Source organism: Heloderma suspectum, chromosome 10, assembly GCF_057233095.1.
Source record: "Heloderma suspectum isolate Gila_16-S chromosome 10, 16-S_ref, whole genome shotgun sequence".
Classification (NCBI taxonomy): Eukaryota; Metazoa; Chordata; class Lepidosauria; order Squamata; family Helodermatidae; genus Heloderma; species Heloderma suspectum.
In genome coordinates this window covers 37,798,450-37,823,230 of record NC_139467.1, presented here as the reverse complement: position 1 = coordinate 37,823,230, position 24,781 = coordinate 37,798,450, and the positions used below count along the sequence as shown (strand labels likewise).

Below are 24,781 nucleotides of genomic sequence, written 5' to 3'. Positions count from 1 at the left end.
TCTGGGAGCACCTTGACAACAATGCCGTGATTACTCGAAGCCAACATGGATTTGTCAAAAACAAGTCCTGCCAGACAAATCTGATCTCATTTTTTGATCAAGTAACCTCCCTTGTAGACCGTGGGAATGCTGTAGACATCATATACCTCGACTTCAGCAAAGCTTTCGACAAAGTGCCCCATGGTATCCTGATGAGCAAACTAGCTCGAAGTGGGCTAGATGAAACAACGATCCGGTGGATCCACAGTTGGCTACAGAATCGGACTCAAAGAGTGCTTATCAATGGGACCTTCTCAAGCTGGGGAGAGGTAACGAGTGGGGTACCGCAGGGCTCAGTCCTGGGCCCGGTGCTCTTCAACATTTTTATTAATGACTTGGAGGAGGAGGTGCAGGGAATGCTGATCAAATTTGCAGATGACACAAAATTGGGAGGGATAGCTAATACTTTGGAAGACAGAAACAAAATTCAAAGTGATCTGGATAGACTGGAGCTCTGGGCAGAAAACAACAGAATGGCATTTAATAGGGACAAATGCCAAGTTCTGCACCTAGGAAAAAGAAACCAAATGCACAGTTACAAGATGGGGGATACGTGGCTCAACCACACTACAAGCGAGAAGGATCTTGGAATTGTTGTCGATCACAAGCTGAATATGAGCCAACAACGTGATGTGGCTGCAAAAAAGGCAAATGCTATTTTGGGCTGCATTCATAGAAGCATCGCTTCCAAATCCCGGGAAGTACTAGTTCCCCTCTACTCAGCACTGGTTAGGCCTCATCTGTGTCCAGTTCTGGGCACCACACTTTAAGAAGGATGCAGACAAACTGGAGAGGGTTCAGAGGAGGGTGACAGGGATGTTCAGGGGACTGGAAACAAAGCCCTATGAAGAGAGACTGAAATAACTGGGCATGTTTAGCCTTGAGAAGAGAAGACTGAGGGGAGATATGATAGCACTCTTCAAGTACTTGAAAGGTTGTCACAGAGAAGAAGGCCAGGATCTCTTCTTGATCATCCCAGAGTGCAGGACACGGAATAATGGGCTCAAGTTACAGGAAGCCAGATTCCGGCTGAACATCAGGAAAAACTTCCTGACTGTAACAGCAATACGACAATGGAACCAATTACCTGGGGAGGTGGTGGGCTCTCCCACACTGGAGGCCTTCAAGACGAGGCTGGACAGTCATTTGTCAGGGATGCTCTGACTTGGATTCCTGCATTGAGCAGGGGGTTGGACTCGATGGCCTTGTAGGCCCCTTCCAACCCTACTATTCTATAGTTGGCCATGAAGCTCACTGAGTGACTTTGGCGCAGCCACTGACTCTCAGCCTAACCTACCTCACAAGGTTGTTGTGAGGCTAAAATGGAGAGGAGGAGGAGAATTATATATGCAGCCTTTGGCTACTTGGAAGGAAGGTGGGATATGAATCTAACAAATAAATAAAACAAAGAAAGCTCCAACCACAACTCGCCAGATTCCACCCAGATGACACCCATGACCCACCAGATGCTGCCCTTGCTTGTCAGGTTCTGGTCCCATTCAAATGTATTTGGAACTCAAAAGTTTGCTGCCCAACTCTTCTGCAGTGGAACCAAGCAGAACCTGGCATGTCAGGAGCACAGCCTGGAGGAATCTGAGAAGTGTGACAGAGTTAAGGTCCTACCTGCTATTGCAGAGGCAGGACAATTTGGACAGACAGAGGTGGTATCTAGTAGATCAGTGGTGTAGCTTGTCATGATGTGTATTTTCTCTGTGCAATGAGGATGGTGATGTTGGGTTTATTGTTGTTTTTTGGTGGCTGAGCATTCAAATTAGGGATGTACAGATTGCATTAAATCCATTCTTTCTGTGTTTCGTGGATTGTCAGGTGTCTTTCCATTTTTTTAGGGATGTATGAGAATTTCGTTCCACTTGCACTAATGCGCATTAACACGATTGCACATCAGCACAAGGGCGCATTAGCACAAATCCCCCCTCAAAAATAAACTACCAGTACACAGAATCCTCATGACTTGGAAAAGCCAGTCCCCTGTGGCATGCAAAGGTCAGATTCATAGAAACCCAAACTCATTTGAATCAGTGGTACAGTCCAGGAAAAGCTTTACCCCTTGACTCTGTTAGCTGTGTCAACAGAATGGGCTCCAGATCTGTGAGGGCCCTTTGGGCAAGATACCCTCAATGGGCCCCTCCCTCAATAAGCCCACCTTCTCACTGCCATTGTCACCAGTGTTATCGCTCCTCATCCTCTTCCTCATCATTGCTATCACTTGGTTGCTTGACCGGAAGAGAGCCAGTGAGCAAGGAGACAGGGACATCTATTGCACCTCCGTCTTGCTACAACAGTTGTCTAGGCCAGAATGACAGGCAAGTGAACAAGCAGGATGCCATGGTGAAGAGGAGGAGCAGGTCAAGGGGGCTCATGTCAGTGGGCCCCTGCTGGGATGTGGGCCCTCAGCATGTGCCCAACCATACCTACCCTTGGCACTGGCTCTGCCTTTGGAACGGAAAAATCCACAATAGGCAGAGGTCTCTTTTATCACATCTCACTTTATTTGCCCACTTCCCTTCCCAGATCCTTTTGAGCCCAGCTCCCACTCTGCGAGCAGCAGCTGCTTTTGACTAACGGCTGAAAGGTTCAGGAGGTTTCAAGGGAATGTCTATAAATACCTCTCCAGCAGCAGTGAGCTTGACTGAAGTTTCTGCTGGTAGGATGGGTCTGGATCGAGGTCTCCAATCGCGCCGTGCCCTTTGCCTCTTCTCTGTCTCATTCCGCTTGCTGATCATCCAGGGAGGAGACAGATCTGGAGACTTTTGCAAAGTTGGATGTCTGTTCTTCAAAACCTGGATGTAGTTTCCCACCCAGCCACCCCCAATATCTTCTCTGCAGTGTGAACAGCAAGGGGCCCTTGGCCAGGCCCTGCCCTTGTTATGCTCACTCCCAGGGGCAACCTAAGGCATGGACACAGTGGAAGCCGTGGGACAGACAGACATTTGCCCAAGCCTCTCGTGTCTGTACACACTGGAGAGGAGGAAATTATAGACCCTTTGCCTGGGTCTCCCTATTGTAAATAGCTACAGAGGCCTTGGCAAAGTGTTCCACTTTATCCACCTCCGTAGTTCACGCCACTGAACAACTCCAACCCCTGATGTGCTTCGCACATTTGATAGCTCCTTTAGAGTTCTGATTGGTTCGGACTGAAACTCAGAGCGGATTCATCACCCCCACTGACATTGCAGCCATCGCCCTCCAGCACATAGGAGGAAAGCTCTCTTAAAGCTTCAGTTGTTATTGACTCTGGGGAAGAGGGGGTCAAAGAGCCCCTTGAGTGGCTATGGTACACAATAATAGAGGGGCGTTGAGCTTCCAGTGCTGGGTGGGTTGAAGGCAAAAGGGGTGAGGCTGAAGGCAAAGGATGGGCCCAAAAATACTTCCCCCAAATAATGGTTCCCCTGTATTTGATTTCCATCACCTCACATGAATTGAGATGGCTCATGACTAGGTGCAGACTGAACTCACTCCAACTGATGGAGGTGAAGGTACGTTATAGGACCCATCATGGCAGGAGTGCAGATTGCCCAGCTAGTTGCCCCAAGGTAGAGGACATGATGCACTTTCTAGCAGAATGACCATTGTACATCGATTTGAGGAAGCAATACCTTGAGCCCCTATTAGTTGCGCTTGAGGATACTCCCGGTGCAAGTATAACTCGATTATTATTAGCTGGAACAGAACATTATACATCATAAAGGACTGCTAAGTTTGTCAGTCGAGCCCTGGAGAGGTGAAAGTCATTGACTGTTAAAAAAAACTAAATGTGTAAACATGGTAATAACATGCTGGCAAATATTGTTTTAGGATTTTAAAATGTTTTTAATTTGTTTTTGTTAATTATTTTATTAACAATTTGTGTTTTGGTTTCCCTTTTGGTTGATATGAGAATTCTATTTGTTTTTGTATGCGGATGGCCTGATTGGCTAAAAAGAAATAAATTTCAAATACTTCCCCCAAACCAGCATATTTTAGATTAAAGCTTTCACTGCCAGTAACTGAGCTTTAGGAGTGACATTTCAGCCTGTTACAATGGAGAAAAACTGTGCAAAAGCTGGGAACCCACCAAATGATTGGCAGCTAGGGGGAAGGGGGTGTGGCCATCCGGGGAACCCCAGGGGGGCAGATTTCATCCATGGGCCTGAGGTTCAACACCTCTGCAATTAGGAGAGCTCTTTGCTAAAGCTGCTGCTGCTATTTACACTGGGGAGGAAGGGGTTAGAGAGCCCTTTGGTCTTGTCTTCCACTGAGTCAGTGAATGGAGTCTATGTCTTCCTGTGCAGGTATGCCTTTGCTTGGTATTTATTTTATTTAAAACATTTGTAAAAAAAAACAAAAAACAAAAACGCCCTATATCATTAAGATATCCAGGCAGCGTACAGATAATCCCTTTTTCCCCAGCGCAAACAGAATGCAGTCCATCCAGCTCTCCCAAGCTGCTTCACTCCAGCCAGCTGCAAAAGCTTTGACTTCTTTCTCCTTCTCTGCCTCCATTCTGACTGCCAAATCATTTCTCTCCATCCCATTCCAAGAGCAGATGGGGTGTGACCAGTAGCTAGGAACTACCAACCATCAACGGCCATTAATGAATCCCCTACAGCTAGTTCTAATAACTGACCATCAATGGCCATTAAAAAAAATATATTTAGCCATTAATTATACAAAACTAAAGGTGGTTTTCACTTCACATGTCACCACTGAGTGGCATTTGTAGGCTCATGATCTTATACCAACTCGGACCATCAATCCATCTAAGTCAGGGGTGTTGAGCCTCTTTCAGCCTGAGGGCTGAATTCCATTTTGGAAAAGCTCTTGGGGGCCACATTGCAGTGGTGGGCAGGGCCAGAGGCAAATGAGGGCATGGCCAAAACATTTAAAATGCCAGCCTATTTTAGCTTAAAGCTCTTACTGCCAGCAACAAAGCCTTAAGAGAGGCATTTCAACCTTCCAGAATGGGGAGGGGGGAACCACCAAATGATCAGTGGTTGGTGGAAAGGGGCATGGCCAGGGAAAGGGGGCGTGGCCATCTGGGGCTGGATTGGTACTGCAGGTGGGCCAAATTTGGGGCACTGGCCTAAGTTTCTGCATTCCTGATCTAAGTATTGTACTGAGTGGCAGCAGCTCTCCAGGGTTTTGTAGAGGAATCTTTTCCAGACCCAAAGACCGAAACCAAGTCGTTCTTTCATGCAAACCATGTGCTCTGCCACTGAATGACGGCCCCTTCCCTCACCGTAGCATCATCTGTTTTTTATTGGTATTTTCATAGGTGCCATGCATTGATCTACTGCCACCCCCATGGATGGCAGGATGAGCAGCCCATGTGCGCGGTTATGACACCATGAAGAGCTACCATGGGGAGCGCAGCCAGTCACGGGAACACCCCTGCCACTGTGTGCCAGAGGCCTGCGACCAGCCGATGGAATACGCCCACCACAGCCAGGAATCTCGCCAGCCATACCTCCTCAGCCCCAGCGAGCCTTGTTCCTTGGACCACTACTGCCCGTCCCGGAGCTCCGCCGAGCCCCCGCTCAGCCTAACGGAGCCCCTGTCCGCCGCCAGCAGCAGCAGCACCTTCCCTAGGATGCACCACACGCCACAGCAGTACGACTCCTGCGACGAGTGCATGGCGGCCGCCCACCCTCCCGGCAAGATCAACCGGCTGCCCCCGACGCTCCTGGACCAGTTCGAGAAGCAGCTGCCCCTGCACCACGACGGCTTCCACACCCTGCAGTACCAGCGGGCCAGCAGCACGGAGCAGCCACGCAGCGAGAGCCCCAGCCGCATCCGGCACCTCGTCCACTCGGTCCAGAAGCTCTTCGCCAAGTCGCATTCCCTGGAGGCACCGTCCAAGCGGGAGTACAACGGCACCAAGATGGAGGGCCGGGCAGGGGAGGCCGGGTACCATCACCACCCCCCGCACCACCACCACCACCGCCAGTCACGCCACGGCAAGCGCAGCAAAAGCAAAGACCGCAAGCTGGACGCCGCTGCCGCCTCGTCCCGCCACCGGAACAAGATGATGGGCTGGTGGAGCTCCGACGACAACTTGGACAGCGACAGCAGCTACATGGTGTCTGGAAGGCAGCACGCCGTCGACCAGGCCACCCAATACTGCGTGGACACCCCGGAAAGTGCCTTCAGAGACTTGACCTTGAAAAGTCTGAAGAGCGGAGGTGGGGAGGGGAAGTGCTTGGCCTGTGCCGGGATGTCTATGTCCCTGGACGGCCAGACTCTCAAGAGGAGCTCCTGGCACACCATGACGGTCAGCCAAGCGCGGGAGGCCTACCCCAGCTCGGGAGGAGGCCCGGAGAAGGCCCTGATGCTCCAGGAGGCCAGGGCCAAGGACCGATCCTACCATTATCTTCAGGTAAGGAAGCGGGCAGAGGCCGTCCAGCTTTCGAAGAGCAGGCCGTGCGACTTCTCTGTTCCACTGAGTCATCGAGGTCCATAATCCACACCAGGGGTGGGGGGCCTCTTTCAGCCCAAGGGCCAAATTCCATTTCAGAGAAGCTCTAGGGGGCCACATTCCAGTGGGGGGGGCCAAAAGCAAAGGGGGTGGAGTCAAAGGCAAAAGGGGTGGGGCCTAAAATACCAGCGTATTGTAGCTTAAAGCTCTGGCTGCCAGTGACATAGGCCTCAGGAGGGGCATTTCTACCTTTTAGAATGGGAGGGGGGTGCTGCACAAAAGCTTGGAAACCTCAAATTGTCAGAGGGGGGAAGGGAGGGAGGGGGTCATGGGTAAGGGGGTGTGGCCATAGGGGAGCCCCAAAGGGCTGGGTTGGGACCCCTAGACAGCCAATTTTGGCCCCCAGGTCTGAGGTTCTGGACCCCTGGTTTAAGGAGATCAGTCCCCTGATTCAAGCCATTTAAAGGAAGCTATTCCATAATTGCAAGTTAGTCCATCCCGGGTTTTATAGTGGATTAAAAAGTTGGGGGGGCGCTGGGAATGAGTCCCTTCCCATTGGCCCGCCATTCACTGTTGCGGGATGCACAGCCAAAGGAGTGAGGGTCCATGACCGCTCAGCTTCCTTGCCAAGCTGATGCCTGGGACAAATGTCCATCCATCCAATACATGGGCTGGCCCCGGGGACTGGGCCTCTTTCAAAGGTTCTCCAGTGGCTCTCTCTTCCTCAAGCTTAAGACTCCCTCCTGCTGACCCAGAAAGCTGCTGCCCTTTGCAGTTCTGCTCTCCGTTCCCTTGCTCTCCTCCACGTTCCCATGATGCAGTGCAGCTCTGCACCTTGATGTCAGTGATTAGAGAAATGTCAAGGCTATAATAGCCTCTCCCTGCAAAAAAGCACAGAGTGAGTGAGCGAGGCGGCTGTCTAGTTTAAAAGGCCCGAGAGCTGGTTGTGTTTGCTTCCCGAGGTGTCAAAGCACATCCAAGTGCCCTATTGCTTTTGCTAATCACGCCCAAACAAACCATTAGGAAAATCCCCCTTCCTTGCCTCTCGCAGGGTGGCTTCTGCACAGGCCTGATGGATGGTGTCCATACGCTAATGAGGAAGAGAGCAACCTAACAAGGGCAGCTTGGGACAAGAAAGGAAATGGGTGGCAGAGGGACGGGGTGATTTGCACAAGGACTCTTTGCCTGCGAGACAAAGAAACCCCCTCTTCCTTCTCGGTTATCTAAGGTGAGGGCCCAAGCATGCAGGGTGGGGTAGCAGGTACACAACTGGGGGGAGATCAGCCTTGGCTGCAGGTCTATTACCATAAGAGGGGAAACCGGAGCCTAAGTTGCAGGTCAGCCTCCCCCAGCCTGGTGCCCTCCAGATGTGTTGGACCACAACTCCCAGCATGCCCCAGCTGGGCTGGGGCATGCTGGGAGTTGTAGTCCAACACATCTGGAGGGCACCAGGTTGGGAGGGCTGTTGTAGATCATGCTTGAGGCTGTTTATGCAAACCTGGTCCTACGCATCTATATGGGGTGTCCAGATGATCTTGTAAGACTTTGAGAAAGTAGCCCTATTCAGGCATTCTGAAACGATATCCAGGGGGAACAGGGGCACAGAACCCCCCTGGTCCGCTGGGCTACCTAATCTGGCATACAGAGCCTGTTGGGGTTCCTCCAGGGTGTGGGGCTAGGTCCATGGGGACCCAGGGTGTCGCACAAAGCCAGGGACTGGCCAGCCACCTTGCTTTCTCTGTGCTGAGGGGCACAGAAAATGCTGAAACGGGCAGGGTGATTATGTCACCGGTTGTGGCCCACACCCACCAACGTCCTCTGACCCATTGAAGAACTGACCCACTGAAGAATCTGCCTCCCCTCATGAAAGTGTTGTGCACCCCTGATGGAGGGCTTGCGGGACCCCATGCACCAACCCCACCCCCAACCTTCCCAAGTGGAGCTGGAAGACATAGACATAGAATCTTAGGGTTGGAAGGGGCCTACAAGACCATTGAGTCCAACCCCCTGCTCAGTGTAGGAAGCCTGATTCCCAGGCAGTCTCCCATCCAAGTACTAAGTATCAGGGCTGACCCTGCTTAGCTTCCGAGATCACCTGAAGTGGGATTGTTGAGCACACCGAATGTGGCTAAAGTCCTCTCCGCAATCGGGAACCCTGAATCGGGAAAGATTCAGGGGCCAGGCCCATAGGATTCAAATCAGCATAATATCCATATATGCGACTATATATCAATATATGCACATTTAGAAATAATTATGAGGATTTATTTCAGTTCCACAGGAGGCAAAGCAAGCCAGTTAATTTCTCATCCAAATAATCTCAAATAAAATACAGTTTCCATTTAATTTGCATCCTGCCCTAGATCATCCCAAACCAACCGAAACAAATATTTTTCTTAGCTTAATTGCCACGCAGCTGCAGATGATTTTGGGGGGTGTAGCAACATGGGGAGAGGGGAGAATTAACCCTTATCTCCTGATATAATCTGGCAAAGGAGTAGAGAGAAGAAGCCCTTCCATTGGCATAAGAGGACACTCGGGGCTCTGTGGAATAGGTCTGCGGCCATGGGAAATAGATTCAGGGCCTGGGCCCCTGGGCTCATGCCTAGCAATGCCCCTGGTGTTCAGACAAGCACATTGACAATCCCTTGCGTGAACCTTCTCACCATGGCTGTTGCTGGTTTATTTGGCTGTTGCTAGTTTATTTATTTTATTTGGACCCTTTTTTCCCTCCCCCAGGGCAGAAGCAAAAGCTGCCCATAAAAATAAAAAATAAAAAAAACACTGGAGAATCCAGGATTTTTGTGTAGTTGTGATTGCATAGTGGCAGCATGTCTCTTGCACACAGACACCACCCATCCCAAATAAAAGTGCAAGCAGGGAGAAGGTTTTACGCTCTTTCTTAACTCCAGTTGCAGCAGCCTCGTTCAACTGCCCCCTCGGAGCCCCTTCCAGCCCAGATCCTGCACTCAGTAGCACATAGAGGCCTTTGTGCCCCATTGACTTGCATGCAGATGGGTTGCGCTTTTCAACAGTTATTCATATAGCTTTGAATTAATTTTTTTTCCACACAAAATTAAACCCAGGTTAGAAAGAGCACAAATGCCTGTCTTTGCTGATGAAGAGATCCCAGAGACGGTGGGTTGTATCCAATGTTAGTCTAAGAGCATCTTTACACCAGCCTAAAATCCCGGATTCAAAAGGGGGCTTTCTGCTTCTGTTTTAAATACAGGATCATAACAGACTCCCTTTACTTGCGCTTCCTTTCCCTCCTCCCCTTTCCCCCTCCTTCTCCCCCTTTTCTGAGTCCTCCATATGTTTCATTGATCTCGCTCCTCCTCTTGTGGCTTTTCCTTTTTCATGGAGGGAACTCAAGCAGAATACAAATGGGGTAATTTGATAGCTCATTATCACCAATCTATTTTAAAACGGAATAAAGGCCATTTAGTGCGGGAGATGCCCTGGACGTTGACGACGTCATCTAAAGGGCCCGCAAACTTCCGTGAGGGAGCAATCTCAGTAGCAGGATAAAAGCTCCGTGTGAAGAAGCCCTAACTCAAGTCCAGTTCATTTCAGTGGGTCTACTCTAAGTAGGGCTAACATTGGATCATATAACCCAGTGGGAGGGATGTTGAACCTCTTTCAGCTCGTGGGCCAAATTCCGTCTCGGAGGAGCTCTGAAGGCAAAAGGGGGTGGAGCCAACATACCAAAGATACCAGCATGTTTTACCTTAAAGCTCTTAGTGCCCAGTAACTAAAGCTTGGAAGAGGCATTTCAACCTTTCAGAATCGGGGGTGGGGGACACAACTGCACAAAAGCCTGGAAACTCCCAGATGATTGGTGGGAAGGGGACTGGGACAATTGGGGAACTGCCAACATCTGGATTTGGCCCCCGGGCCTGAGGCCCTACCCAGCGAGTTTACAGTCATATGAAGCTGCCTTAAAACATTGGTCCGTCTGGCCCAGTATCATCTTCTTTGAATGGCAAACTGTTGTCCAGGGTTTCTGGCAGAGATCCTGCCATCACCTGCAACTGGGCCATTTAACCAGAGATGCGCTGGCTTGAGGTTCTCAGCCCCTTGGGCAACTACTTGGGCCTCAGTGCCCTCTGGCTCGGCCCACCACTGACACCGCCCTTCTCCCCTTTACTATTTCCACCCGCCCCCAGACTACAGCTCTGAGCAGCATCAGGCAACTGAATCTAGCTGCCATTTGAATTTCCCACAATGCCCCCCTGTGGCATCACTCTGGGGCATTGTGGGAAATTCAGATGGGGGCCCTCAGCTACCTGCCATTGCTACTGCTGCTCGGCAAGCCCACCGGGGCCAATCAGCAGAAGAGGGGACCCACCAGAGAGCACTTTGCTAAGGTTCCCTCAAGGCCTTAGTCTTTTTGGCGTGTAAAGCATGTGCTCCACCACATGTGATCAAATGGGTCAGGTTGATGGGGAAGCGTGGCTCAGCGCCACCTTGGTTTGCCATTATCAGCCGCATCTTCAGCCGTAGGAGGTGAAGCTTTTCATTATCGATCAATCTACCTCCCAGTTTTCCAGTCAAGGATCCACAAAGATACTTACAGATATTTTTTAAATAGTCTCTTAAAAGATGCACAAAAAGCAGTCATTGTAAAACAACAATAAAGGAAGACAGTATTGTAATACACACACACACACACAGTGGCCAAATATTGATGACATTTCAGCCCAAACATCTGGATGGCTGCACCCAGTGGTTTCGTGTGGATGTCAAAAAGCATGTGAGACAAGGATGTGGAACTCTGTGGTACCCACACTTCAGAGACCACAGGGTAGAACAGTCATCTCCCAGCACAGCCTTCTGGTGCTCATCTTCCAAGAAAGAGCAGAACCACTGAAATATGCGATCCCATGAGCCCATCCCCTGCAGATGGCTCCAAAGGATACCATGGTTGATGACACCCAAAGACTCTGAAAAGTCCAGGAGAATCAAGAGGGTTTCATTCATCTGGTGCAGGCCATCCACCAGGGCAACCAAGGCAGTTTCTGACGCCAAACCTGGCCAGATGTCGGACTGGAATGGATTCAGATAATTATCTAAACCAGAAATACTGCAGCATGTATGGGATTGCACAGTCGATTACATTTGCATATGGAGAAAAACATCTCCTGCATCATCTCTCATAGTCTGTCCCTTGCAGAAAGCTCATTGCTTTAAGTTTGGCTTATATATTTGTTGGCTTGCTTGTCTACCCCACAACTTAGGGCAAGTTGCAGCACATTTGTCCAGGCTGAAAGATTTCTGTCTCCAAAGGCTTTGCTGGAGGGGTGAAATAGAATCATAGAGTTGGAAAGTACCTCAGAGGTCATCTAGTCCAACCCCTGTCAACGCAGGAAATCCACTATTACAAAATCCCAGTTATGTGGCCATCCAAGCTATGCTTAAAAAGCTCTAATGAAGGCAAGTCCACCACTCCCTGAGACAGTCTGCTCCACTGTCAATTAATGTCACTGTGTCATTCCATGAGTGCACCCCATTTCCAAACAGTGAGAGATTTCAGGGGTTCCAGCACTTACTCAGGGTTCAGTTTTCTTAGAAGGAGGTCACTGGGGGCATTTCTGTCACATAAATGTATTTCATGGTAGTATGAGAGTTTCATTTTTGCTTACAAAATATGCAGGCATGGCCTGTTCGAAGCCCAAAATGTTATGGCAAGCATGTATCTGCCAAAAATGTTCACAAATTGCCAGACACATGCTGACATTCAATTTGCTCAATTTCCCGCTTTGATTTCATGCAAATTTCCCAACTTATGCAAATTTTCCGGGCAGACTGAATCAGCCCCGCTTTAGTCTATGGAGGAAACTTGCACAAATTAGGAGATTTGCACAAATGTTGTGGTTGACCGCTGCTTGATTTGCACAATTTTCCTGTTTGCACAGAATGAGCAGCAGTTGCAAACGCGAACAGGAATCAGGCACGAGATGAGGGGCGAGACCATGTCTGAGGAATCCTAGCGATCTTGAACATCGCTCATTTGCCCATTGTGAGTTTATTTACACATATATACAGATGGAGCATAAGTTGGGGGTTCACAACATCAGCAGTCCAACAGGTTCCTGCTCCCCATCAGTTTTCTAGAGGAACCTATCATGTCATAGGATTTCCTGCAGGGACCAAGTCAGCCCTCTCCTTCCTTTTCAGATCCAGTCCCAGCACAGACTGTCTCACTCACACGCGCACACACACTTAGCTTGCTTTTATTGTTCTCACCCCAGACTCAATTTGCGCATTCCTTAGGGAGGGGCTGAAGTGAAAGGTAACTCCCCCTTCCAGAAGAGTCTATAGCCATCTCTGAGGGCAGTTACCCTTCAGCGAATCCTAGGAATGTGCGAACCCACCCCCGTCCAGGTTCTCCGGGTACCGGCCCAGCCCCTGCCACCACTCGCTGGCCCCCACACCACACTCGAGCCCCTTCTGCACTCGGCAAATGGCCCGCACTCACCCCGGCTGCCTCGTCGAACTCCACGGTCACCATTTCTTGAAAAATAAGATGGCGATCGCAAAACTGCGCATATTTTCATATGTGCAAAAGTTCTAAGAATTTCTAAGAATGAGCATAGTTGTGCATGTGCGTAAATGTGCATTTTGCAATGATGCACATTTTGCAATCACCATTTATTTTTTCCAAAAAAAATGGTGACCGCAGAGGTCGATGAGGACACCGGGGGAAGTGAGGGCTGCTTCCTGAGCACAAGCAGGGGGAGAGTGGGGGCAGGGGCTTGGCAAGCGAGGCTGGGGGATGCAGGCAGGGGGGTTCCGCCAGATTCCCAGACAGAATTGGGCACCCGCGCCATCCCTAGCAAATCCTTGTAACAGTAGGGATTCTGACAGGCTAAGCTTGCCCAACTGGTCTGACCCATTTCAACAATCTCTTTCCGCAAACAGAGTCATAGGGCCCAGTTCACACAATCTTCTGCACCCAGTGTGGCTTAAATAAGCGGCGGTGGTTTGCAGCATGTGCCGGTTGCCATTGTGAATATTCAAGTGGGCAGGCACCGCAGCTTATCGTGACATGTCAGCCCTGGCAGGGTGGCTTGTTGCCATGGTTAACAAGCCAGCCCACACCCCTCCTGCAGCCCATGGATTCTGAGTGGCTTGTTACCATTGGTAACACCCTGCCCAGGTTCACACGTCACGATAAGCTGTGGCAACCACCCACCGCAGCTTGAATATTCACAATAGCAGCCAGCACGCGCCACAACCCACCCTGGCTTATTTAAGCCATAATGGGCACCGCTGAGCGTGCAAACCAGATCATAGAGGCAAGCGAGGGGAGTCCTTGAGAGATCATTTAGACCAACCGCAAGCCCATAATAGTATAAAATAGGGGGTTTTGAGGATATGGGGTTTGGGGTGGAGAGTTTGTAAAGCTGCAACCCTGCTCTGCTCCCCATAGGCCTCAGTTCCTGAACTGCTGAAGAAATAAGAGCAGGATGGGTCCATTGTGTGGTTAATCCAACTTTATTTCTGTCTGCGAAGGGCTCATGAATAACGTTGCTGAATTTCCTGGACTGGCTTCCTAGGGTTTTTGCTCCTCACGTCCCTTGTTGATATGCCTCACTGGATTTGCTGAGTGAATGTTGGCACTTGTTAGACCGGGACACTGACAAAATAGGGACTCATCCTGGCAGGAGGCAGCTGAGGGGCTGAATTAACTCTGCCGGTGGACTCCTTTGATGCTGGCTAGAAGCAACATGAGATTTGGACCCCAGCTCAAAATTCAGCATCTCACTTCAAGTCTTTGCTTTTCAAGCATGTTGCTTGTTTCAGTTTCTACCCTGCCTCTTTCCATGGCTAAAGGCAATTAATAACAATTTAAGAGGGGGGGGAATATAATTTCAGCAAAATGCCCAATTCATTGCACAAATGAAAAAACAGAAATGAAAACAACCCCCACTATTGCTTAGCCCCAACTATTAAAAGCCAGAAGATCTTACAAATAGGTCTGTCCAACTGATTAAATAATTTTTAGCCGGTTCGTTATCTCCCTTTCAATCCATTAGTTGATTAATGCACGGGCTAACTTGTTAAAGGATAAGTGATTATTCACCCAGTGATGGATTCGAAAATTATTGAAACAGATGGATTAAAACATAAAATAATTTAAATACATCTATATATTTCTGAACCTTCATTATAGCTTTATTTTCTTACATATTTAACAGTGTAAGATGTTGTTTCCTACAACCCTTTCCTCAGTTACCTTGGAAAAAAGGAAGGTAAGAGGAGACATGATGGAGGTGAACAAAATTATGCATGGTGTGGAGAATGTGCATAGGGAGACCTTTTTCTCCCTCTCTGACAATACTGGAACCCGGGGTCATCCCATGAAGCTGATTGGTGGAAGATTCAGGACAGATCAAAGGAAGGACTTCTTCACACAGCGCATAAACTATGGAATTTGCTACCACAGGGTGTAGTGACGGCCACCAATTTAGATGGCTTTAAAAGGAGGTTGGACAAATTCCTGGAGGAAAAGGCTATCAGTGGCTACTTGTCCTGACAGCTATGTGCTACCTCCAGTACCAGAGGCAATGAGCTTATGTACACCAGTTGCTGGGGAACATGGGTGGGAGGGTGCTGTTGCGTTTGTGTCCTGCTTGTGAGATCCTGGTTGAGAACTGGTTGGCCACTGTGTGAACAGACTGCTGGACTAGATGGACCCTTGGTCTGATCCAGCATGTCTCTTCTTATGTTCTCACGTCTCCCCCACTGTCAAAATTAGATGAGATTATATGTTCTTGGGACAAAAACATTCTTTTTCTTCCTTTTTTCTTCTTCTTTTGACTTGGGGACACTGTAAAGTGCAGTGTGCATTTATGGTGCTGTGCATTATTTCCTCCATCAACAGAGGGTTGGACTAGATCACAGGTGCTGAACCACAGGCCCAGGGGCCAAATCCCAAGATTCAAATCTGGCCCTCTTCCAGAGTTCTTCAGATGGACATCCTTCCTCTCCTGTCCATCCCCTTTCCCCTACCTGCTTGGTGGTTTCCTGGCTTTTGTGCAGTTTTTTCCCTCTTCTAAAGAGTTGAAATGCCTCTCCTGAGGCTTAGTGACTAGTAGAGATATTGGAGGAATCCATCTAGGAGATGGAGCTTGCTGAGGTTTCATCAGCTTGGCCCCCTGGATTTCAGCTCACTTTCTTTCAACAAGCCAGCCCGACTCAATCTTCATCAAGTCGAGCCAGTTTGCCGTTTTTTGGGTTTGGGTTTTTTTTACATAGCCATTTCCACAAATTTCATCCACAAATTGCAGAAATTGTGCAAATTTCCTCTAGAAATAATGCAATTTACCGCCAGAATTTGCGCAAATCACACAACTTAGAGCTGCGATTTGCACAAATTGCTATTTATGTAAAAAAGAAGAAGAAAACCGAAATTCCCCAGATGTAAGGAAGAAACCAGCAGCTTGGCTCAAAAATGTAAGCTGAGTCTGGGGTGCCATAGGAATTCAGCGAGCCCAAAAAGTGCCAGATTTCCCGGCGACAGACATCCCTAGTTACTGTCAGTAAGAGCTTTAAACTAAAATATGCTGGAACTTTTGCCCCTGCCTCTGTTGACTTTGGCTCTGCCCACCACTGGAATGCAGCCCCCAAGAGCTTCTCTAAAACTGGGCTGAAAGTGGTTCGACACCCTTGCAACTAGAGGATCTTGGAGTCCCTTCCAACTCTCTGATTTGATTATACTGATGATGATGATTTACCACCAAATGGCACCATTGTCCAGGGTGATTATGGACCAGCAACATGCAGAGAGCCCTGGGTTTCATTTGCTCCAACCAGGCGTAGTGCCAGCATAAAGCACGGTAGAGGAACTACCAGGGACCCTTCATTCCAGCAGGACATTCCAGTGATGTCTGCCCTGGCTCCTGCTTTAAAACTCACAGTCCTGATCAGCAACTGACATATTTTAATTTCCTGCAATGCCTCAGATGTAGTGTCACTAGGGATGTATGAACTTACCCTAGTTCGGTTCTCCGTGCACTCGCCAAAGCAGTGTTCCTGCTCGCTTCCTCCGCCCCCAAACCTGTGCTCGAGCCACCCACAGATTCGGTGAATTCCGCAGCACTCACTGCAAACCCGTTTGGTGAGCACCGCCATTTTCGCGCCTGTGCTTTATAGGAAAAACAAGAAGTCAAGAAAAATGCGCATATTCAAATATGCGCAGTTTGGAGCTGGGAAAGCTAAATAACCGCAATATTAGAGAGGTTGTACCTCTAATATTGTGCTTATTTAGCTTTCCCAGCTTCAAACTGCACATATTTGAATATGTGCATTTTTTAAACTTCCTGTTTTTCCTATAAAGCACAGGTGCGAAAGTGGTGGCGCTCACCGAACGGGTTTGTGGTGAGTACTTGGGAGCATGAGCGGGCACGAGCAGGGGGCGAACAAGGACAGCATCTTGGCGGGCACAGTTCAGGGGGCACGGGCGGGGGTTGCTCGACGAATTCCTGAACCCTGAACTGCACTTGCAACATCCCTAAGTGTCACTCTACGGCACTGGGGCAGATTAAAATGGCAGCCCGCTGGCAGGGGCTATTGTGTACTACTGCTGCTACCAGCCATCACCCCCACCACGTATGCCCAGCAGGGTCCCACTGACCCAGGAGGAAGCCCACCAAGGGATACATTGCCAACAGCCCCCTCAGACATGGAGCTGGCCCCGAGGACAACTGTCTCTATTAACTCAGGACAGTCCCTTTTTATTGACCCTGGACAGTTTTCTCCTCCCTGTTTTGTCTTTCCGAGAGATTTGGGGCATGCCTTTTCTTTCTTTCTTTCTTTCTTTCTTTCTTTCTTTCTTTCTTTTTTAAAAGTTGTTAGTGTGAGTTGCTAAAGTTGCCATTATTCAGGATTCGTTCTTCCTTCCCCAGGAGATCAGTGGAGGCTGGTGGCTCCGATGTCAGTGGGGTGGTGAATCTGCTTTGGGTTTCAGCCAGAACCGGTCAGAACTCTAAAGGAGCCATCCAACATGCAAAGCACAATCCAGTTCTTGGAGAGCTCCTTTAGAGTTCTGACTGGTTCTAGCTGAAACCCAGAGCGGATTCGCTGCCCCACTGACATCAGGCCACCAGCCTCCACTAGTGGAGAGGTGTCTTAACTCTGGCACATCTGCATGTCAGCATGCCACCAAAAGTGTGATCCTTCCCTTCCATAAGCACCCATCCAGATGGCACATCAGCCTTTGCCAGCCTGGTGTTCTCCAGCTGGCTATTGACCTTGTTGGCTGGGGATGATGGGAAATGGTTCAACACATCTAGAGGGCACGAGTTGGGAGAGTCTGTAGTACAGGTTGCTGGGTCTGGTTGCGTTGCAGCTATTCTGTGATAAGGACAGCCAATTCCACTGAGAGCATTATTACTTTGTGTGTGTTTTTAAGGCAATACATGGCCAATTTACTAACATAACTCTTGTTTCTGAAGCCAGGGCAGAGCAGGCTATTGCCAGATAAATGAATACTGCATAAAGCAAGCGGAGAAGAGCCTTCAGAAGTGTGTAATTTTTTGGCGGTGAAGTTAGTGCAGACGGTGAACAAGTGCGTACTTGTTTCCCCCTGCAATGCTATTTCTTCCCGTTTCCCCCTGCAATGCTATTTCTTCCCGTTTCCCCGCACAGTGCTAGTTCTTCCCATTTCCCCCTGCAATGCTCGTTCTTCCAGTCTTGCAGCTTTGCTGAGGGGAACTAATACAAAATAGAATAGGCATTTGCAGGTGAGAATTACTGGGAATGGATAAAAGCTCCCCTTTCCTCAATGTGAGTTTTCCCTTGCAAACACTCTCCCCCAGGCTGTTCCCCCTCCACACACACATGCACACACACACAGAGCTGGTCTTCTTTTAGCCTTGCTGCCCAGCTGGGGGGAAATCAATTAAAAAAAACAGAATGCACATTTGCAGGGGAGAATCACTAGGTGAGTTTAAGCACTCCCTCCCGTGCCTGCTAACTCTCCTCTGCAAATGTCTCCGGCCCCACTCCAGGCTTTTCCTGTTTCGTTCTTGAAGAGGGCGGGATTTGCAGGGGAGGAGGAACAAGCCAAGCCGAGAGACCCCAGACCCTCCATCCAATGTGGGATTATCCACTGCACACACACTGGGCCAGGGTTCCCAGATGGCCACATGCCTGTCCCCTGCCCCCCTTCCCCTTGCCCCAGCCCTGATCACCAACCATTTGGTGGTTTCCCAGCTCTTGAGCAGTTTTTTCCTGCATTCTAAAAAAGCTTGAAATGCCTCTCCTAAGGCTTAGGCAGTGGCAGAAAGAACTTTCAGCTGAACTAGGCTGGGATTTTGGCCACGCCCCTTTTTGGGGTTGGCCCTGCCCCTTTCACCTTCAGCCCCACAGTGGAATGCAGGCCCCAAGAGCTTCCCCGAAATGGAATTCAGCCCTCGGGCTGAAAGAGGTTCTGCACCCCTGCCCTCCCGCTATTTTCCACTGAGCCGCAATTGTGTCCGTTCTCAGACTTTGGCTGCAGAAGAGGGGCAGAGGGAAAGGAACAGGATTAAAACGGCCAGCAGAACGGGTATTTGCAGAGGAACTTCGGCAGGCAGGGCGCCCTCCTGCCTGCCAGCGCTCCCCTTCAATTTCTGCCCCATACCCAGCATTAGCATTATGCAGCAGGCACCGAGTTGGGAGTCCCGTGGTCTCCCAACGGCATGCATTTCTGCCCCCTTTGCAGCCCTAACAGGACTGCCTCGTGCAGCAGGGGAGGGGGGCTTGCTTTGAGCATTGCGATTCAGCCTCCCCTGCCTTGGGCTCCCTCCTGCCTCCTTTCTTCCAGGCTCCCTCCTTAGCATGCACCTCACAGACTTTTGCAGCGGTCCCTGGCCCGCCTTTCTTCAGCCTGCCTCCTCTCCTGGCAATCCCCCAGAGCGCACACCTGCATGGCTAGGTTGGAAGGAGCCCAGCGGCAGCATCTCCCCTCCCTCGCCTCTCCCAGTTTGCTTCGTTTAAAATCATTAGAATGATTTATTTGAAAATAAATACTTTTTTTAAAAAAAGCAACCACTGCCACCAGCATCTCCTCCTCTTGGGAAGGTGCGGGGATGCGCCGCCGCGGCTGCCGGTTGATGAGCTGTGACTAAGAAATGCATCCCAGGCCTGCATTGGTCACACTCTTGGTCTGCCAGTGTACCTGAGGTGCTTATCAAAGGGGGCTGCTGTTTGGTCACACAGCAGTTAGCACAAATTGGGGCGGGGGGGGATGGAAAGGACCTGTCTCTCTAGTGATCTAATATGCACAGGACCTCTCCTTCCCCCAGCCAACAGATAAGTCATTGAAATTTTCCCTGGGCTCTCTCCAAAACATGTCCATGTGCCAGAGAATGCCAGGATGGAAGGCTGGGTCCAGAGGGCAGAAAGGCACAGGGAGATTCAGGGGCCCTGAGGCTGGCAGAGGATTCATGGAAGAGGCCTGAGGAAGCTGAGCCAAGACTTCCAACAAAAGCACCGTATAGTCTTTAGTTTCCTCTAGCTCCTAACCAGTACCATGTAACTGGAGAGCACAGCTTTTCATGGCAAACAGTGAAACTATCCCTTTGGTTATACTCCTTTGGTTATACTATCAAGTGTTAGGAGGTAAGAGGCAGTGTGGTGCAGTGGCTCATGTGTCAAGCTAGGACTGGGGAGACCTGGTTTCAAATTGCCACTCAGCTATGAAGCCCGCTGGATGGAGCTGGGGCCAGTCATCTCTCAGGCTCACCTACATCTCAGGGCCGTTGTACAGATAAAATGGGGGCAGGGAGCTCCTTGGAGAGATGGTGGAGTAAAAATGTAATAAATACATAAGTTTGACAGACAGACAGACAAAATCTGGAAAGCCCCATAGCTTAATAGTGGCTTGGTTACACCTGCAATTTATGCAAATTGTGCTATTTATGGCTGTGATTTTGCACACATCGCAATTTCTGTAAATAGTTATACTCACGACTTTGTGCAAATCAGGACTTGCACATATTTTTTTTAAAAAGCAGCAAAGTTCCTGAGTTTTGGGAACTGGCCCACCGCTCGGCTCACAAACGTGCACCGAGTTGGGGGTGCCGTGGGGATCCGTCAAGCCAAAAGTTAATAGGATTTCCCCGCGATGGCCATCCCTATTGGCAAGAGGCAATGAGAGGTGGATTTCTGGTCTTCTCGGAAAGGGGAGAGCAATTTTGTTCCAGATATGCTAACCCAACCTTCCCCGGTTCACACGTGCATGTACCGCCTCGCTTTGACGTCATCACTTGCTGTCTGTCAGCTGACTGTGTCGACAGACTGAAAAGACTTGGGGTGGATCCAGACTCAGTTAACTGAGCTAGGTCCCATCAAATTTCACTGGGGCAAGTTAGTCTTGACTTAAGTGCTGTTGATTGTCATGGGAACTAAAGTTCAACTAAGTTCACCTGGACCAGACCCAATAATGTGTTTGGGGTGTCATGAAGTGACACAGACGTTCTGTGGAAGTGTTGTGAGATCTCCAATGGTGGCTCATAAATGTGTGCAAGGCATCGTTTAAACAAAAGCTGTGAACAAGCATGAATGAACTACCCATGCTGAATTTTGAAGGACTTAAACAGAGCCCCAAACTTACCTGAATTCAGCAAAAAAGAAAGAAAAACTGAGAAGGGGAACTTTCATTCAGGAGATTTCAGGTGTCTCCGGCTGAGCATCTGAGAACAAGGATTTCTTGAACATTTTCCTTTCATAGCCTTTGGCCAGAATGTGATGAAGTGAAAACAAAGGGCTTGAAATTCCCCTCAACTCCCTTAGGGCAAAACCAGTTCAAATGTGTTGATCCAACTCATCTGGTTATTTGCAGGGTGGGGTTAACCTGTTTCTAGTAATACTTTTTTTTTTTCTCTCCCCTCTTTGGCCATCCCACCCACCCCACCCACCCCCACAAGGCAGCATCTGATTGGCTCAGATGGCTGCTATTCAAACGCAAGGTTAAAAAAAGTTGTATTTTGAAATGGAGCAGTGCGGGCCCTGCAGGCCTGTCCAGCTGGCTGCCGCAGTGCTTCCTTTTGCCAGCGAGGCTGGCTGGGCAAAGAAGAGAAGCCCGTCTGGGCTTGGCAGCAGCTGTGGCAAAGGCAGGGAGGGGCCCTTTTGAGCTTCTTGGGCCCTCAGCAGCTACCTGCCCATGCCGACCCCTGCCTTGTACGAATGCAACTAATAAAAATAGTTACACTGGAACTCATCCCTTTGCCCACCTTCCTTCCTTCCTTCCTTCCTTCCTTCCTTCCTTCCTTCCTTCCACTTTTCTCTTTTTTTTAGCTTTCACCATAAAATATCCAGAAAACAAACTGATTTGTTTTCTCTCCTCTGTAAATGTTCACGTTTTGGCAGCTGCCTTGAATCAAACATTCTCTCCCCCCCCCCCCCGACAACCATAGATTTTTTTAATGGAGTTTGTTAATTAGTTTTATTGTCTTAACTGCAGGTCAAGGTAGAACAAAATTAGAACATAAAGGGGGTGGGGTCAAGTAATTAAAGCAGTGAGTTAACGGTCTATTGCATGAGATTTGCGTCAATCTTTCTATTGCAAAAGAACATACTTCCTCTGGACTATTATGGCTGATAAATGCCAGCCTTTATTTATGTTGTTTATTTATTTATTATCAGGAATTATATTCTACTTCCCATTTGAAACAAGTCCTGAAGCAGTTTACAAAAGAATAAAAACAAACAAAAGCAAAGTAACAAAAAAGACCACACACAGAGGCAGACACACAATCGTATCATAAGGCCGGTACAAAGAGAGTTTGTGGCTGGGGGAAAGCCAGAGCAAACAGAGACATTTTCAATAAACACCTAAAACATGCCAGCGCTGAGGTTGATGCACCTCAGAGGAGAGATCCTTCCACATGCAGAGAAAGCCCATCTCCATGTCATTGCCAAACGTTTATCTGCAAGCTGTGGCATGGACAGCAGGGCCTCCCCTCAAGAGCATAGTGGTTTGGGAGGTTGATATATCGGTAAAAGCTTTGCTTAAAAATCAGGAAGATTTGGAGGCAGATTTTCTTTTTTAAAAAATGTAAATAATTCCCCCTTGAGAATGTTTTTTAATAAAAAGAACAGTACTCATTTTTGACATTGAGTACTCCTGAACTGATCCTGGATGTTCAGGTGGCTGCTGTAGCCAGATGTGTTTTTCCTCAGCTTCAGATGAAGCACCAGCTGTGCACCTTCCTGAAGAAGGCAGATTTGGTCCTTGCAGGCTTTGGTCTCCCTACGATTAGATGACTGCAGCCTCCTGCAACCCAGTGCCCTCCAGAAGTGCTGGAGAGCAATTGCCATCATTCCCAAGCAGCATGGCCAATGGCAGTCCAACACATCTGGAGGGCTCCGGATGAGGGAAGCCTAGATTACTGCAAGGTACTTTATATGGGGCTGTCCTTGGAAGGGTTAAGAAACTACAGTTGGTGCAGAATGCAGCCACCTGCTTGCTCCCTGGTGTACGCTTTTCAGACCACATTACACTGCTCTTATGTCAACTCCACTGGCTTCCGATTTGTTTTCTGCCCAATTCAAGGTGTTAGTGCTTCCCTAACTGCTTAGGGCCAGGCTGACTGAAATGCCACCTCCTCCTATATGAAATTGCCCATAGGCTGAGATTATCTTTGGAGGCCCTGTTTTATGCCCCACCACCAAAACAGGCTCAGGTAGCAGGTACGTGAGACAGGGCCTTTTCTTTGACCGCACCCTGGTTATGGAATTTCCTCCCAAAGGAGGTGAGACTAGCCCCAACCCTGCTGACATTTAAGCAGACAGTGAAAACATTCTGTTTGGCTATTAATGGTTTTTAATATATGATTGAACATTGCAACTCTGCTCCTTTTCATTTTAAGTTCTTGGATTTTTATTATTTGATTTGCTTGGCTTGGTTCTGTGTTTTAAAATTGTTTGTGGGGCCGGGGGGAGCTTGTTAGGGTCATAAAGTGGTATAGAAATGCTTTCCCCAGAAGATAGAATGCACCTATGCAAACAGGCCAGCAATCTGTTTGATGTCCAGTCAGAGTAGAGCCTTTAGCGCTAAAGCGATCTCCTGTGCCTTTCTTCTTTCCTGTGGCATCCTCTCCATGGAACTCGTTGATGTCAGGCAGAAACCAAAGTTGTTTCATTTTTTATGCCTGCTGAAGACATTTGTATTTAAACAAACCTTCCCTGACTAACCTTTCACGGTTCTATTGGCACAATCTGTTTTTAAAGACTTTAATTCTGTATTTCATTTTATTATTATTATTATTTATTGCATTTATATCCCGCCTTTTTTCCTCTTGCAAGGCACCCAAGGCGGCTTACATTATCCTCCTCTCCGTTTTATCCTCACAACAACAACCCTGTGAGGTAGGTTGGGCTGAGAGTCTGTGACTGGCCCAAAGTCACCCAGTGAGCTTCCATGGCCAAGTGGGGATTAGAACCCGGATCTCCCGGTTCCCAGTCCGTCACTCTCACCACTACACTACACTGGCTCTCGTATTATTACTATGACGACGACTACTACTATTCCTCTTTTTATTTTTCACCTCTCAGATATTTTATTGGATGTAAAGTGGTATGTAGATTTTGTAAATAAATAAATAAGAATAACTATGTCTAGAGGAGAAGATGATTTCAGAAGCAAGAGAACAAGCCACAGGAAAGAAGAAAGGTGCTGGAGACAGCTTTAGCTGCTGTGCTTGGCATGTTGACATCCTAGTTTACATCTTCATGGCCTGACCTATCCATCCTACAGACTTAAACCAGTTTAGCTGTCATGTATTCCCATGAAGGAACATTGGGAATTGTAGTTCTGGAGGCACTCAGACCTCACAGAAACCTCTCACAATCCACGTCCCCTAAGGTGCCTTGAGAGGAAACTGAGACAACTCAAATGATATAAAAACAGTGTTAAGGCTGTGGTGTAACAGCGCCAGGTAACAAGTTGAGGTTTAGCCAGTTCAGGAACCAGGCGCAAAAGAGTGGCTGGGGACAGAGCTAGGCAACAGTGCCAATAGGGACCAGAGAATATTTATTTATTTTTTAATTTATATAGAGAGAATTTTAACATTATTTTTAGGATAGTTCAGCATGTTTTGAAGATTTTTATTAGTCAATACATATTATTCAAGAATTATTTTGGAAACATGTAAAATGTATTCTAATTGTTTTGGTGTACATTATATATCCCTTATCATGTATGTTATATTTTGTATTCTTCAGTTCGCTTGATAAAGACCAAGTGTTGAAATGCACTGGGAATTCAATTGGTGCAGCCATTTCTTTTTTGACTTTGGACAGAGCAAGGCCCAAAATGGTGTCTTGGTGACCAAT

General features: G+C 48.5%; 1 protein-coding gene across 1 annotated transcript in view; it reads left to right on the top strand.

Moving 5' to 3' along the window:
* The first annotated feature begins 5,386 nt into the window (after positions 1-5,386).
* The window catches only part of DLGAP3 (DLG associated protein 3), a 63,052-nt gene continuing 43,657 nt past the window's right edge, over positions 5,387-24,781 (top strand). The window contains exon 1 of the mRNA XM_084814416.1: positions 5,387-6,415. Coding sequence (XP_084670542.1) covers positions 5,387-6,415 — 1,029 coding nt within the window. The remainder of the gene's footprint in view (positions 6,416-24,781) is intronic.